At 43.6% G+C, this 17,253-nt stretch overlaps 1 protein-coding gene across 2 annotated transcripts in view; it reads left to right on the forward strand.

The window, feature by feature from the left end:
• The window catches only part of LOC148529660 (transmembrane protein 272-like), a 102,320-nt gene extending 86,078 nt beyond the window's left edge, over window positions 1-16,242 (forward strand). For both annotated transcript variants that reach the window (XM_088468318.1, XM_088468319.1), the window contains 2 exons: window positions 1,457-1,620; window positions 15,911-16,242. In XM_088468318.1, coding sequence (XP_088324444.1) covers window positions 1,457-1,620; window positions 15,911-15,979 — 233 coding nt within the window. In that variant the 3' untranslated portion in view covers window positions 15,980-16,242. The remainder of the gene's footprint in view (window positions 1-1,456; window positions 1,621-15,910) is intronic.
• The last annotated feature ends 1,011 nt before the right edge of the window (window positions 16,243-17,253 follow it).

The following is a 17,253-nucleotide window of genomic DNA, read 5'->3' on the forward strand; positions in this document are numbered from 1 at the left end:
TTTCCCAATTATCATTGTCCGAAGATCTGGGGCTTAGGCCTCAGCATTATCGGAGAGTTCTAGATAAAGTACTTGGGAGACCCTACAAGGGGGTCGCAACCTGCACACCAGACGCAGCGAAATCCAAATCTCCTTGAGGTGTTCCCTGGAGAAGACTTCTGGTGTGTTTAGACTCTGCACCCCTGGCTAGGGTATTAGCCAACTCCTTGTACCTATCTAGTTCTCAGTCTCCCGAGTTTACTCTGCCGGTGCTATCGCTAGAGTCCAGTTTATTTGTGCTATCTCCAAGAGCAGTCTATCTGAGTTATCTCCTGAGTCCTGTTATCTCCAGTCTCCTTGTGTTCCTTCCCAATAGTCCTGGTCACCACCAGGGTTCAGTACCTGAGCTTATTCCTTGAGTTCTATCAAGCCTGCTAAACTCCAGATCTCGAGTTCTTCCGCTGAGCCACCAGCATCACGGTCAGGAACACAAAAACACCACAGTCCTGACAGAAGTTGACCCCGTTAAAATGCTAATTAACATTTTTTCATGCTATCGGCAGTATAAATGTAAGGGGTATATTTACTAAAGTAGAGAGTTTTAGAAGTGGAGATGTTGCCCATAGCAACCAATAAGATTCTACTTAACATTTAACTAGCACCTTCTAGAAGATAATAGCTAGAATCTGATTGATTGCTATGGGCAACATCTCCACTTCTAAAAACTCTCACTTTAGTAAATATACACCTAAGAATGCTTTTTATGTCACTCATCATATGCCTATCTCTTCTAGTAATCTAAAGATACAGTAGTCATTCAGGAAAAAGTAAATATGTCACAAGGAATTTCTATAGTTTCAACACCTGGGTAAACACCAAATGTAAATGTTATATTAAACCTCAATTTCATAATAACAGTAATAACCCAATAAACATACTATTAAATTTACCTTTATAGAAACTGTACTTGAATTAAAATAGACTGGTATAAACCAACAGATAATCCAAATGTTGCTACCTAACCATTTTACTTATACTAGTTCTGTGGCTTTATTCAATCCCTCTAGATATAGACATTGGGAGACATTCAACTAGCTGCATGGTTCACACAATCTCCGGCTGTGCATACTTCCGGTTACTATGGTAGGAAAATCACAGACTGCAAGCAGAAATCACCAAATGGGCGGTAACTCGGCGGCTTCCGTGGCTAGTTGAATGCGGCCCTAAGTGTCATAAAACCCTTTTTAATGTTTTGCCAAATAATTCTTTTAAAGATCTGGTTTGTTTGAACATTTTATGAAATGCCCCATAAATGAAACTTCCAGAATTGCTCATCTCTCCTAAGAACCTACCTCAATTCTGATCAGAAATAGATATGTTGTGTAGCAAACACTTTTAGATCAATTTAATAATATTAGATATAAAAAAAAATTATTTTATTCTTTAAATCCTTTTTTTTTTCCATTTTTCTTCCCAGGTAGCGTCTGGGTGTTTAGGATCTACCAGGACAATCCAAGACGTTGTAATGATTTGGTTTATAAATTTGCATTTGGAATCCTGATCTTTGAGTACATCTTTTTAGCTTTCTTTGTTGCAGTTATTTGTCTATGCACATGTTGTGCAGGTTGTCTGGGTTTGATGGTAAGTAAACTTTTTTTTCTTTTTTTTTATGTTAATATTGCATATTTATTTGCTATAAGTATGTGTTGGTGCTTTCTCAGTCTGCTGTCAGATTACAACTATTTTTGCTACTATGTTAACTCCAGGCTAATTTGGGTGTGCTGATTCCAAATCTGAAATCAAACGTACCTATCACATCACACAGAATTTAAAGTTATAGACATTACCAATGTTTAATTTGTACATGTTTATATAGTGTTTGCTATTTTATTCAAATTAAACGTAAGCAGCATTATTTTACTTAAACATTAACAATGATCAAAAACACAGCTTTTGTTACATATAAAATGTGTTTAAACATTAGATGAATATATTCAAAAATACTTTGGGGACTTGCTCTTGCGCTCATATTGGGGTCAAAGCGACCTTGGTTTCTTGTTTCCATTAAAGAAATGTCTTGATGAAATCTCACCATGTTCATCGCTAACTGCACCTAGGTTGGGTGGGAAGAAGTTGAGGTGACAGTGGAAAAAATGCATTTTCAGGGACTTTCTGCAGCCCATTGCTTGTAAGCTGTAAGCATATTGTCTACTTGCTCAACATACTGATCTGTTATTTCCAAGAAAGTTCTTCACCACTAACACAAAGGCATCCTAAGCTGCTAACTCAAGTGTATTTAACTTCCATCTGAACTCTGTATCTCGAATCATTTCATGAATCTGTGGTCCAATAAAAACTCCTCCTTTTATCTTAGCATCAGATAGCACTGCTCCAAATTTCTCCTTCAGATAGATGAAGCCACTTCCATTGTGATCCATAACCTTCACAAAGTTTTTCACTAATCCCAATTTTATGTGGCGTGGTGGAAGATAAACTTTATGAGGATCTGCTAGGGACTTGTGGAGAACATTGTGTTTCCCAATGATGTGTTCAGATCTTGCTGGCCAGTCTTTCACATCATAATGGTGTTTGTCATCACGACTATCATGTTTTTGGTGTACCCTAACTGCAGCCCTAAGAGCAAAGAAATCACAAAGATATCACTGTAATAGCTGTTGTATAATGTTTAAAACCTAAAACAATAGGATGCTCATAACTTAGTTACTAACGAATTAGGCATTGGAATCAGCACACAGAAACTAGCCAAGAACACCTGGATTTTCCTCAGTATCTGACCATAACTATTTTTTGTTGTGTAGTGTTATTTAAGTGTTCTCTCCATGATTATATTGACAGAAAAGATATAAAGGAAACAGGGATTGATTCATAGTTGTACGCTTTTGCTGCCACAGCTGCGATTTCTTTCAGCTATGGATATGTGAAAATATGCTAATGGCACAGCCACCGGGACTTGTACTGAGACGTCCCCCAGAGCCATCGCAGCAGTCTGCACTGTATACACATACACAGCATCAGACGCAAAATATGAAAACATTGACTGAGTGAGGCTATGGTCACTCAAAATGGCCAATGTAACTGAGACGCCGGAGTCGGATAGCGCATGAAAACGTCGGAGAGGTAAGTATACATGAATGGCTGCTAAACATCACTATATATCGTGTCAATGCGATGCGATATATATATAGTGATATTTTTCAGTAGCCACTTCATGTCCTTTATGAATAGACCCCATAGTGAGATCTCCAGGAGTTATGCAATAGCATTAGATCAATTAGGAAATTATGTAGTCTCATACAAAAAAGAGATATTTTTAGAAAAATAATTTTTCGTCTATTAATATACCAATTAATTTAAAGTTATGTCTGTAATAATTAATATTGCTCAGTAAGAGCTTAATAAAAACCAGGCAGATGTTATATATAAAACATGATTAATTAAAAGAAAGAAAAAAATATAAATAATTTTAAATATAAGGGGATTAAAATGAGGATTCATACTATAATGTGAGTCTCCTCAACAATATATTTTTGTTTTGTGGTCTCCTAACCACTTCCTCAAGCTGGTAGTTACTGCAAAGTCAACCACTGTAACAGGGGCATCAAACGCCAATCAGGAGGCTTAAACCAGTGATGTACCACAGATCTAATGCATCTTCCAGTCTTTTGTGCACACCACTTGAGATATAGCAGCCGAATGGATGCACAAGTCAATTATATTATCTGAGAAAAAAAATTCAAGCAATAGAACCATGTTAAAATATAAAATCATGGTAATAATTTGCCCACCGGGTTGCATTGTCTCCCAATGATGGAAGTGCCTTTGCTTTATTCAGTGGAGATATATATATATATATATATATATATATATATATATATGTACATATATCAGAAGCTGTGCGTGAAATAAACCATGCACTGTAACATAAACATTCAGTCTCACTTGAGTCCAGCAAGAAAAGAACACTGGAATGATTCTTACTAGTGTAAGAAATCTTATATAATAACACCAGGTCCTTAATCTGTTTGTCCAGGGACTGTAGCTCTCCTTTAAATGACCAGAGTCCAGGTTCAATAGATCTGTTAATATATAATAAAAGAAGAGCGCTCCATAGTGCAAAATAAACATTGGTTTAATAAAGCATCTGCTGCTAATATGACATAGACATCACATGATACCGCTCGTACCTCATTAAAAACAGTGTGGGCTGGTTACCACGTGATTTAATAAAGGAATACTCCACCGGATATCTGCTCTGGACACCATCTGGGAAGTCTGCTGGGCTCACACACTTCGTCAGAGGGCGGTCCGTCAGAGACTTCGTCAGAGGGCGCCCTCTGACGAAGTCTCTGACGAAACGCGTTAGGGCGGGGCTTCAGTGACGTCAACTACACAGACCCCCGGCACTCCGTGCACCTGATCGGGAACGCACGAGGTCCGACCTGCAGCGGCCTGGCAGCAGTGTCCAGTGGCAGGGTGTGTAAGCCCGGCGGACTTACTAGACGGTGTCCAGAGCAGATAGCTTGTGGAGTATTCCTTTATTAAATCACGTGGTAACCAGCCCACACTGTTTTTAATGAGTTACGAGCGGTACCATGTGATGCCTATGTCATATTAGCCACAGATGCTTTATTAAACCAACGTTTACTTTGCACTATGGAGCGCTCTTCTTTTATTATATATTAACATATATATATGTATGTTGTATATATTGTGACACAGTTAGGTTAGGGGGTCCCTCTCCTGGGTAGAGGACTCCTTCCTTACACACACACACAGCAGCAGGGAAGCAGCACACCAGTCTGGATGCAAGTACAAGCTGGTCGGCGCCAGTCTTTATTGTACAGTGTCAGAAATAACATAAAGAAAACATAAACATAAATCCTAGCCCTGTCGGGGCACTAACTTCACAGGTGGTTCCCTCACTACCAGAACCTGGCAGGGCCTAATGCCCTCACCAGCAACAAAAGGCACAGCACAACACTCACAGTTAGGTTTTCCAGTGTCTGTGAGCAAACTCCCTGTCTGCTCTCCCAGGTGAGACACTCAGCCCTAAACATACTAGGCTTATATTGGCCACTCTCAGGTGGAAAACTAACAAGCCTGTTACCAGGCTGCGAGAACCAAAACCTGGAGTGGCCGTGGCTGGAGCCCTCCCTCTCCTCTCACCCACAACCCCCAGGTCCCAAACCGGCTTTTCAAAAAGTTGAAACTCAAGCCTGCTACACTGCAGACTTTCTCCTGGGGGTTTAAAACACAAAAGACAGGAATCTGGGACAAATGTACCTGCCACAGACCACTTTACCAGTGATCCTATCACAATATATATATATATGTATATATATATATATATATAGCAGGGTTGCGGCGCTCAAGGCATCAAACAAGACACGTAAGCAGGCTGTGGCTTTTCAACATTTCAGTTATTCAAACTGTCGTCAGGAAAAAATTTTCCTGACAGTTTGAATAACTGAAACGTTGAAAAGCCACAGCCTGCTTACCTGTCTTGTTTGATGCCTTGAGTGCCGCACCCCTGCTTTCTATATTTGGTTCTTTGTGAGGGCATCGGCGACAGTGTTTAATGAATTTCTGGAGGTGCCAAACCCTGGTTGTATGTATGTATGTGTGTATGTGTGTGTGTATATATATATATATATAATATATATATTTAAAAAAATAAACAGTTATGGTAAATAAGCGTCGCTCTTGTTGTTATAGACACACTAGGCTTATATTGGCCACTCTCAGGTGGAAAACTAACAAGCCTGTTACCAGGCTGCGAGAACCAAAACCTGGAGTGGCCGTGGGTGGAGCCCTCCCTCTCCTCTCACCCACAACCCCCAGGTCCCAAACCGGCTTTCCAAAAAGCCAAAACTCAAGCCTGCTACACTGCAGACTTTCTCCTGGGGGTTTAAAACACAAAAGACAGGAATCTGGGACAAATGTACCTGCCACAGACCACTTTACCAGTGATCCTATCACATATCCCCCCCCCTTTGTTTCGACCTGTGGGCGGAACAACTGAAGCCCCCAAACAATGAACGTGTGACAACGCGTCAGCATTGGCCAGCTGGCTTCCTGGCCTGTGTTCCACTGAAAATTTCAAAGTTTGTAACGCCAAGAACCATCTTGTAATTCTCGCATTACTGTCCTTATTTTCAGACATCCACTTCAGAGGGGCATGGTCAGTGATCAATTTGAACTTTCTTCCGACCAAGTATTACCTGAGAGCCTCTAACGCCCACTTTATGGCCAACGCCTCCTTCTCCACTGTGGCATAGTTTCTCTCATGTACATTCAACTTTCTGCTAAGATAGAAAATAGGGTGTTCCTCACCCTCCTTGTTCTGGGACAGGACCGCTCCTATACCTACTTCTGATGCATCGGTTTGTACTATGAATTCCCTTTCAAAATTAGGAGTCATCAGGACTGGTTGGGAACACAACGCTACTTTCAACTCCTGAAAAGCTTTCTCTGCCTCAGGACTCCATTCTACCATGACTTTTTGTTTGCCTTTGGTCAGGTCAGTCAGTGGGACTGCCATGGTGGCAAAGTTGGGTATAAACCTCCTGTAGTACCCCGTAATTCCCAAGAAGGCTCTCACCTGCTTCTTATTCAGAGGCCGTGGCCAGTTTTGTATGGCATCAACCTTATTGAGCTGAGGCTTTATCAGGCCTCTGCCAATGGTGTATCCCAGATATTTTACTTCCTCCATGCCTAGACAACACTTTTTTGGGTTGGCTGTCAAACCTGTCTTATAGATGGAGTCCAACGCTGCTTGTACCCTGGGTAAGTGAGACTGCCAATCAGGACTATGAATTACCACGTCATCCAGATAAGCAGCCGCATACCATCTATGGGGCCTTAGAATCCTGTCCATCATTCTTTGGAAGGTAGCAGGTGCCCCATGTAGCCCGAAGGGCAACATCTTGTACTGAAACAAGCCCTCTGGCGCTGAAAAAGCTGTCTTTTGTTTGGCGCTCTCGGTTAACGGTACTTGCCAATACCCTTTGGTTAGGTCAAGAGTGGTTAAATACCTTGCCGTCCCTAGTCTCTCAATCAGTTCATCCTCTCTTGGCATCGGGTAGGCATCGAATTTTGAAACGCTGTTCAACTTTCGGAAGTCATTGCAGAAACGCACACTCCCGTCGGGCTTTGGAATCAACACAATGGGACTTGACCATTCACTATGTGATTCTTCAATAACCCCTAACTCTAGCATATTTTTAATTTCTTTCGACACCGATTCTCTTTGTGCTTCTGGTAACCTATAGGGCTCTAGATTAACTTTAACCCCTGGGTCAGTGATGATGTCATGTTTAATGACCGAGGTTTTCCCAGGTACGTCAGAGAACAGCACCCTATTTCTAATCAGAAACTCCTTGACCTCTTGTTGTTGAATTGCCGACAGGGTTTTTGCCACGGTCACTTCGGGAACTAAGGGCCCTGGATTTACTGGAGGGGCTCGGTCGGCCGACAGTACCGTTCTATCTTTCCAGGGCTTTAACAGATTTATATGGTATATCTGTTCCGGCTTTCTTTTCCCCGGCTGGTAAACTTTGTAATTGAGCTGCCCCACTCTTTCTAAGATTTCAAAGGGCCCTTGCCATTTAGCCAAAAGTTTATTTTCCACAGTGGGAACCAATACTAACACTCTGTCCCCAGGAGCAAAGCTGCGTAACCGAGCATTGCGGTTGTATACCCTCTGCTGTGCCTGTTGAGCCTGTTCCAGGTGCTCTCTCACTATCGGCACTACCGCAGCAATTCTCTCCTGCATTTGAGAAACATACTCAATCACTGTTTTGTAAGGACTAGACTGCCCCTCCCATGTCTCTTTGGCAATGTCTAGTAACCCCCTTGGGTGTCTCCCATACAACAAGTCGAAAGGTGAAAACCCGGTGGAGGACTAGGGAACTTCTCTTATGGCCAACAATAAATACGGCAATAAGTAATCCCAATCCCTACCATCCTTGTCAACCACTTTCCTAAGCATGTGTTTTAACGTCTTGTTAAACCTCTCGACCAGCCCATCGGTTTGGGGGTGATAAACCGAAGTTCTTAACTGTTCAATTTTGAACAGGCGACATAATTCTTTCATGACTTTTGACATAAACGGTGTACCCTGGTCAGTTAGTATCTCCTTAGGTATACTCAGCCTGCTAAAGACATGAACTAGCTCTCTGACAATGGTCTTGGTTGACGTATTGCGCAACGGGATCGCTTCCGGGTACCTGGTAGCGTAATCCATTATGACCAGAATATACTGGTGTCCCCTTGCAGACTTCATCAAGGGTCCAACCAAATCCATCGCTATTCTTTCAAACGACACCTCTATAATAGGCAATGGAACTAGTGGACCCTTAAAATGTGGCCTGGGAGCATGATACTGACACTCAGGGCAGGATGCGCAAAAGTCAGATACCTCTTTATGCAGCCCGGGCCAGAAAAACCTCTGCATTATTCGCTCAGTGGTCTTCTCTACCCCTAGATGGCCTGCCGTTATATGACCATGGGCCAGATCCAACACTGGTCTTCTGTAGGCTTTGGGAACTATTAGTTGTTCCACAACATCTTCCCCCTTCTTAGTCACCTGATATAACAAATCCTGCCACATTGCCATGTGGGGATAGGACAAAGGACTATCAGGGTCTACAGGTTTACCATCAACTACTTTTACATTCTCCCTGGCTTTTACCAAAGTAGGGTCATTCAACTGCTCCACGGCAAAGACCTCTCTTCTGACCTCTAAGTCAGGCAGACGATCACCTGGCCCAACAACACTTCCCACCTCAATGGGAGGCACATCAGTTGGCGGGCCACCGTCACGCTCCGCATTCTCTAGTTCGCCAATCATAGTAGAAAAAGGGAATAACTCTGACTCAGAAGAAACTCCCTCCTCCACTACATTGACAACCTTCTCAAATGGATCGGGGTTGTTCACAAAACGGCTTTCCCACAACTTCCAGAAGTGAGCAAAGTCTCTCCCCAATATTGCATCGTACATCAGACCATGCACCAAACCCACAGAAACTATAGCAGAACCACATGGTGTCTCGATGTTCACCTCGGCAGTAACATAATATCGAGTATCCCCATGTGTGCAGGTCACACCAACAGTTTTCCCCTCACGCCGCAAGGGGTTCACCAGCTCAGCTTTTATAAGTGTCACCAAGCTACCAGAGTCTAACAGTGCCTCTACTCGGTTGCCATCTACAGTGAGTACACACATGTGCTTATCGGTCTCAGCCTGCCGGTCAGCCGTACAGGCTATCTGTGCAAAGAAAGCCCCCCTGCGGTAGACATGAGCAGTATCACATTGCATAGGTTCAGTTGTAAGTGAGCAATTAGCGGCAATATGGCTGAAGCCACCACATCGGAAACACTGAGTCATATTAATGTCTAGTCGTTTACGGGGCAAGAACCTTCCCGGCCTGGCAGGCCTGTCTCCAGGTTCTACACCCTTAGTCTTAGGTACATTCCACCGCCCAGCACCCTTCTCCCCTGGAACAGTCTTACCAGTGTCTGTGGGAGTTCGCCGGTGCGCCATCGGGGCTCGGTGGGGCATACTCATCAGCTCCTCAGCCGCCATGTACCTCTCCACCAGCTCGACCAACTGGTCCACGGACTTAGGGTCTGCATGGCTCACCCACTTGCGCAGAGTCGCGGGAAATGATCGCAGGTACCGGTCCATCACGACCCTTTCCACGATCTGTGGTCCCGTCAGCATCTCGGGCTGTAGCCATTTTGAGGACAGATGGACGAGGTCATGCATCTGTGAACGTGGAGGCTTGTCCATATGGAACTCCCAGCGGTGGACCCGTTGGGCACGAACAAAGGTGGTGACTCCCAAGCAAGTTAGGATCTCCTGTTTTAGTTTTTTATAGTCCTTGGCATCAGCCAGGCATAAGTCAAAATAGGCCTTTTGTGGCTCCCCAGACAAAAAAGGTGCCACCAGACTTGCCCACTGCTCCTTGGGCCAACTCTCCCTTTCGGCCGTTCTTTCAAATGCGGTGAGATAGGCCTCCACATCATCGCCCAAAGTCATCTTCTGGAGGAAGTGACTGGCTTGTACGGAGTGAGTGGTGGTGGGAGGACCAGTACCAACATCTCTGGGCCAGGCGATCAGGTGCTGTACCACCTCTTTTATGGCCTGGCTGTTTTCCGCTAAGGCCCGGCGGGTTTCCTCGATGGCAACCTGTTGTTGTCCCTGGGCTGTCTCCAAGGCCGACAGTTGCACCCTGGTGGATTCCTGCAGAGCCCTGGTAGATTCCTGCTGAGCTCTGGTAGATTCCTGCTGAGCTGTTGTAGCTTGGAGCAGGGCTTTAATTATGTCCTCCATTTTGTCCTGGGGTGTAGGTTGGAAGCTGAACCTTGCCTCTCTGAGCATGGGCTGACGCCTCCTCTATGGGACTCCAAGGACACAGCGTTATTTCCACACTCACAAATTGGGTGTCTGTCCCTTTAATTTTTAAACGGAAAGTTTTCCTCTTGCTGCAACTTCTGTGTGTGTGGTTGCCCGCATTCTCCACCATATTGTGACACAGTTAGGTTAGGGGGTCCCTCTCCTGGGTAGAGGACTCCTTCCTTACACACACACACAGCAGCAGGGAAGCAGCTCACCAGTCTGGATGCAAGTACAAGCTGGTCGGCGCCAGTCTTTATTGTACAATGTCAGAAATAACATAAAGAAAACATAAACATAAATCCTAGCCTTGTCGGGGCACTAACTTCACAGGTGGTTCCCTCACTACCAGAACCTGGCAGGGCCTAATGCCCTCACCAGCAACAAAAGGCACAGCACAACACTCACAGTTAGGTTTTCCAGTGTCTCTGAGCAAACTCCCTGTCTGCTCTCCCAGGTGAGACACTCAGCCCTAAACATACTAGGCTTATATTGGCCACTCTCAGGTGGAAAACTAACAAGCCTGTTACCAGGCTGCGAGAACCAAAACCTGGAGTGGCCGTGGGTGGAGCCCTCCCTCTCCTCTCACCCACAACCCCAGGGGTCCTAAACCGGCTTTTCAAAAAGTTGAAACTCAAGCCTGCTACACTGCAGACTTTCTCCTGGGGGTTTAAAACACAAAAGACAGGAATCTGGGACAAATGTACCTGCCACAGACCACTTTACCAGTGATCCTATCACAATATATATATATATGTATATATATATATAGCAGGGGTGCGGCGCTCAAGGCATCAAACAAGACACGTAAGCAGGCTGTGGCTTTTCAACATTTCAGTTATTCAAACTGTTGTCAGGAAAAAATTTTCCTGACAGTTTGAATAACTGAAACGTTGAAAAGCCACAGCCTGCTTACCTGTCTTGTTTGATGCCTTGAGTGCCGCACCCCTGCTTTCTATATTTGGTTCTTTGTGAGGGCATCGGCGACAGTATTTAATGAATTTCTGGAGGTGCCAAACCCTGGTTGTATGTATGTATGTGTGTATGTGTGTGTGTATATATATATATATAATATATATATTTAAAAAAATAAACAGTTATGGTAAATAAGCGGCGCTCTTGTTGTTATAGAATCCCAAAGGAATGTAAATATTTTCTTTTCCTCTAACAATCCGTATTTGAATGTGAGGTTACACACACCCTCTTCAGGGGCGGCAGCTACGAATGTCTCCAAACAGGACCACAGCTCAAAAAGTCCACAGTATAAATTATTCAAAAAGGTGAGATGTCAGCGCCATCCAGTGTAATATTGCCAAAGTGTTCCACAGGTGAGTTCAATGAAAATTATAACCCCAAAGAAGATATATAAAAAAAATTCATAAAAAATATATTAATAAAAACACAAACTATTTAACTGACTTAGGCCCTGATTCAGAAGCGGATGCTCTGACAGAGCGCTCGCTCTGAATCAGGGCTGTCCCTCTGAATTTTAGAGCGGCCTCCTGGCCGCTTGCATAGCTGTGGGTGACCACCCACAGCTATAGCGAGTGGCCAAAAAGATGGTCAAGACCATCGCGACCATCGGGCTTGCGACGAGACCCTTGTGGTAGGGTCTCATTTCCGCAAGCCCTGGAAATGAGCCGGGTCCGTCGTACGCATGCGCACTGGCCCAACATCGACCCGCTTGCGAGCGCTCAGCGCTCGCGAGTGGGTCTGAATCAGGCCCTTAATATCCACACCTCATATGGTGTATGTGATTACGAGCTAAATGTGCAAACCATACATATAACAGCAGCTCAAATGTAAAGTGCTTGTGCTAATTCACAGCATACAAGAAAAGTGCACTGTGCATGTGCAAAAAACTCACAAAGGTATGTAATAATAATACCCAAAAATATATACCAATAAACCATGAAAAATATTTTCATAAAGTGCAATGTACTCGTACCCAATGGACTATTCAGGCTTGGTCCTGGTATTCACAGAAATGCTCGCACAGGTTTATGGCATGATGTAAGGTAAAACACATATAGGGTACCAATGAGTTGTAAAGTAAAATATCACATTTCATAAAAATCCAAAAAAACATACACCTAAGAATCAGGATAAACAGCTTATCTGGTTTGGACCATCAAGAATGCAGTAAGGACCACCAGTAACATCAATTCCTCAACGCGTTTTGTCCGAGTTGCCCACTGGCCAGACTTCTTCAGACTTCTTTTTTATGCATTTTTTTCTATATCTACTTTGGAGTTATAATTTTCATTGAACTCACCTTTGGAACACTTTGGCAATATTACACTGGATGGCGCTGACGTCTCACCTTTTTGAATAATATATATATAAAAAATAATCATTGTTTGTCAAATAAGAAATTTTTCAATATAATTTATGCTTCAATTTTCATAAAGAAAACTTACAATGTGTGTTAATATACTGTATCACTCCTACAAATTACTATTATTAAGTGGTAGCAGGGGTGAAAGAAGCGGTGGTGCAGCCGGTGCATTGCATTCAGACTGACTCATTATGATACGCCGTGGGGCAGGATGCAGTCTGGCTGGAGGAAGAGGAGGAATAGCCCTCTGCTCCCCCCATCTCTCCCGTATCCCCAGCTCCTCCTGTCTGAGGCGGTCCTGCTTCCTTTCCAGCTCTTCCCGCCGAAGATCTGATACCACAAACACGTGACTGTCCCTGGTGCGAAAACCCAGGGATGAGAGGAGGAGACACGCTTCCCCTTCCTGACAGCCGCCACAGCTGAGCCAGCCCAAAGCATATTGTTCAACCTGGGGCCATCACGCACTAGTTCCACCACTAAGTGGTCTTCACACAGGGTTAGGCCTCTTATGTGTCCTACAGTAGTTTGCTGAGGATGGTCCTAATTTTATCGTAATCAAATCTGTAACTTTAAATTGTTTCTTTTTCTGAATCTTGATGTACTCCAGTTCCTAGGATTGGTGGAAAATACACCTACAGTATATCTGGTTTATTGTATTTATAAACCAGCAGTAAACATGGGTGGAATTTAGAGATTGAACAGACTTTGTCAAACTTATCTTTTCCTGTAAATACTGAATTGTTTTGTAAATCACCAATATACAGTATTATGCAGCACTGTACATGATACCAACAAATTAGCATGTAATTGCATGAAACATGGTGTTCCTTCCCAAATGTTATAATCTAGGATATGTAGGGTACACTTGATACATAAGGTCGCAGATTAAACATTGTTGCTGCCAGTGGGTGCACATGTTTTCAGTTACAGGTATGGGGTAGGTTCCTGCTCTGAGAAATTTGAAATGACAGGTACTGTGCTAGATTTCAGACATTTGATGATTACAGGTACAGTGCTGATTTCTGGCTCTGCACAATAAATGATTACAGGCATGTTAGCGATTAGAGGTACTGTGCTAGCTCCTTGAGTTAATTCCTGGGTCTGGGCAGGTAGTCATTACAGGTACAGTACCTAGCTTCAAACAGTTGATAGCTACAAATACAGCACTAGTACATGACTCTGAGGGTTGGGATGCATGACGCATCGCGCTCGCGATACAATGCATTCTGCCAGTCATCGCATGCATGCTGGTGTTGTTAATGTCGGTATGCATGACAATCCCCAAAAAGGACCGCTCTGTCGGTAAGAGCGGCCCTTTGTGGTGGAGGGGCTCACGGGATCTTTGACCCGAAGCCCCTTTCCGTCCTTCTGCGCATGCGGGGGGTGCTGGGAAGGATCCAGTTAGATCCCTCTATCAGCACTCTGTGGAGAGAAACCCATATGCTTCTATGGGTAACACCATCAGGAAGATGGCGTTACCCACCGCAATGGCTTGGTGCATTTGAGAAATGCGGTCAAACTCATATTTTCGGGGTTTTACCGCATTTCTCGGCTTGCTGCATCCCGCCCGTAGTCATAAACCCGGATGTCCCCTCTTCACAAATGACAGCTGTTTTCAGAAGAGCTGTCCTTTGCGATTGTAAACGAAATTCCAGGTACATACCGGTGTTATTAACGCTCACACTGCATGCTTCCAGCTCTTTCCCTCTGTCTCTCACAGGCTTTTTTTTAGGTCTCTCTCCAGACCTCTTTATTAGTCTTTCTCCTTGGGCATTAGATGGGCATTGTGGAAGCCGCAATGGCCTAGCCCTTCTCCAGCGCTGGGGGAGTACAGGAGCTCACACACTGTTGCCCAGCTCTAAAATGTCTCTTCCAAGGCGGGAAAACCTGTCTCCTCTATAGGCTACGGTTCCACTTCCCCTTTCGATGATGTTTTCCACTTAGCCATGACCCTTTTCTATGCACCACTATTTGACCACGCCCCATTTCTCCGCAAAACCCTCCCAAGGTCTCAGGCATTCAGTATATACAATAGGTAGCTCCGTAGCAGCATTTAACACTAAAAGAGGTGTTATTCTATTAACGTCGCCTAGTGGGTGTTATATACAGATATAGTGATATTTCCTGGCTCTGAGCAATTGGTGATAGCAGATACTGTGCTAGTTCCTTTAGCCATGTGCTAGCTCCTGGGTCTTGGCAGTTTGGTGATTACAGGCACTGTGCTAGTTCCTGGGTCTGGGCAGTTTGGTGATTACAGGCACTGTGCTAGTTCCTGGGTCTGGGCATTCTGGTGATTACAGGCACTGTGCTAGTTCCTGGGTCTGGGCAGTTTGGCGATTACAGGCACTGTGCTGGGGCTGGGCAGTTTGGTGATTACAGGCACTGTGCTAGTTCCTGGGTCTGGGCATTCTGGTGATTACAGGCACTGTGCTAGTTCCTGGGTCTGGGCAGTTTGGCGATTACAGGCACTGTGCTGGGGCTGGGCATTTTGGTGATTACAGGCACTGTGCTAGTTCCTGGGTCTGGACAGTTTGGTGATTACAGGCAATGTGCTAGTTCCTGGGTCTGGGCAGTTTGGTGATTACAGGCACTGTGCTAGTTCCTGGGTCTGGGCAGTTTGGTGATTACAGGCACTGTGCTGTTTCCTGGGTCTGGGCAGTTTGGTGATTACAGGCACTGTGCTAGTTCCTGGGTCTGGGCAGTTTGGTGATTACAGGCACTGTGCTAGTTCCTGGGTCTGGGCAGTTTGGTGATTACAGGCACTGTGCTAGTTCCTGGGTCTGGGCAGTTTGGTGATTACAGGCAATGTGCTAGTTCCTGGGTCTGGGCAGTTTGGTGATTACAGGCATTGTGCAAGTTCCTGGGTATGGGCAGTTTGGTGATTACAGGCACTGTGCTAGTTCCTGGGTCTGGGCAGTTTGGTGATTACAGGTAATGTACAGTATCTGTTCCTGTCTCCAGCCAGCTGATAATTACAGGTATAGAGTTAGTTCCTGGCTCTGGTGATTTTAAGCACTGTGTTAGATTACTGCTCCTTGCATTTGATGATTACAGGTACATTGTTGATTCCTGGCTCAAGGCATTTGGCTATTACCCGCAGGGTGTACATAGTTTCTATATATTTTACATTAAAAAGTAAGTTGGATTCTAATATCAGTTACACTGTGTTTCAGGCGGCAGATGGAACCACAGACACTCCTGTCGGCGACCGTTCCCCAGAGGATGTAGAAGCTCTGAAATAATACACATTCTAATCTGTGGATCAAGCAGAAACCTGGAAATTTCTGTAATTATGAAGGTGCTGATGAGAGAATAAGATCTACCTATACCACCACCTGTCCCATAGGATGTAGGTGCTTTTCTCAAGATGCTGATGTCTTCTGTCAAGGTTGCAAGCGTTTCTAAAATATTAAAGGGACATTACAATGTAACACTAATTGTTTTAAATATAGTATATATATATATTTTATAGAGCTCTTCGTGAATAAAGAAACATTACTCCCTTGTCTGAGAGATGCTTGTGAATGATTGATGAAGCCGAAAAATATTCTACCATTTTCCAAGATAATTTGGCCACAGGGGGCACTGTTGCTTTAGAACTTACACCATATAACAGTGTATATTTCCCTTCAATAGTCCAAATATGTCCCTGATCCACCTTTAATTAATCGAATTGAATGCTTTCTTTTTAGTTATCAGAAAATTTATATATATGAGGCTAAATCTAATAGAGTGCGAGCTGGCGCTGCTGTGGGATTACATGTGAGTACTGTATTCCCGTATTTTTAAAGCAGCAAGCATGTTAAGAGGCTAAACCAGCTTGATTTATCCTTTAATTATGCTTGCTGTTTTAAAAATACAGGAATACTCGCATGTTTTCCTGCAGCGGCGCCAGCTCGCACTCTGATTTAGCCCATTTTGTTTATGCACCTTATATGTGATACAATGTACCAGCTGATGTAAGTATTAAGACAATATCGTGGCCTGAGATTGATATTAAAAAATGACAAAACACAAGTGGCTGGAGGAGAGAACATAAAATGTACTTGTAATTCGGTCTATTATCTATCGATCCCTCAGGTATACAGGTCTTCCTTGGAAATCTTCAAATTAAAGTGTTGATGGTATATAAATAATTTGCTATATGCTTGCAAATATGCTTATATTTACGTATATAAAGCCATGAGAATACAAGTCTCAGAAATCAATGCTAAGAATGTATGTTATTCATTATATATTATGTAATCACCATTTATAAATGATATATAATCTTTGTTTTATATGGATGAACTTAATTGACATTAATGTATACTTCAGAATACATAGTATAGATTATAAATGAAATGTATTAGTAGCAGAAATTGGCGTCTTGCAATGACATACACACATACAGATGTGCAGTATATCCCGAGAGAGGGCTTCCCAAGAACCCACTTACATCACACCAGAACAGGCTGTTTGATCCTTTGTTTTAACTGATTAATTTGTTTAATGGAAATGTTTACAAGTAAGCTTC

This window comes from Taudactylus pleione, unplaced genomic scaffold (assembly GCF_031769625.1).
Source record: "Taudactylus pleione unplaced genomic scaffold, aTauple2 ptg000085l, whole genome shotgun sequence".
NCBI lineage: Eukaryota > Metazoa > Chordata > Amphibia > Anura > Myobatrachidae > Taudactylus > Taudactylus pleione.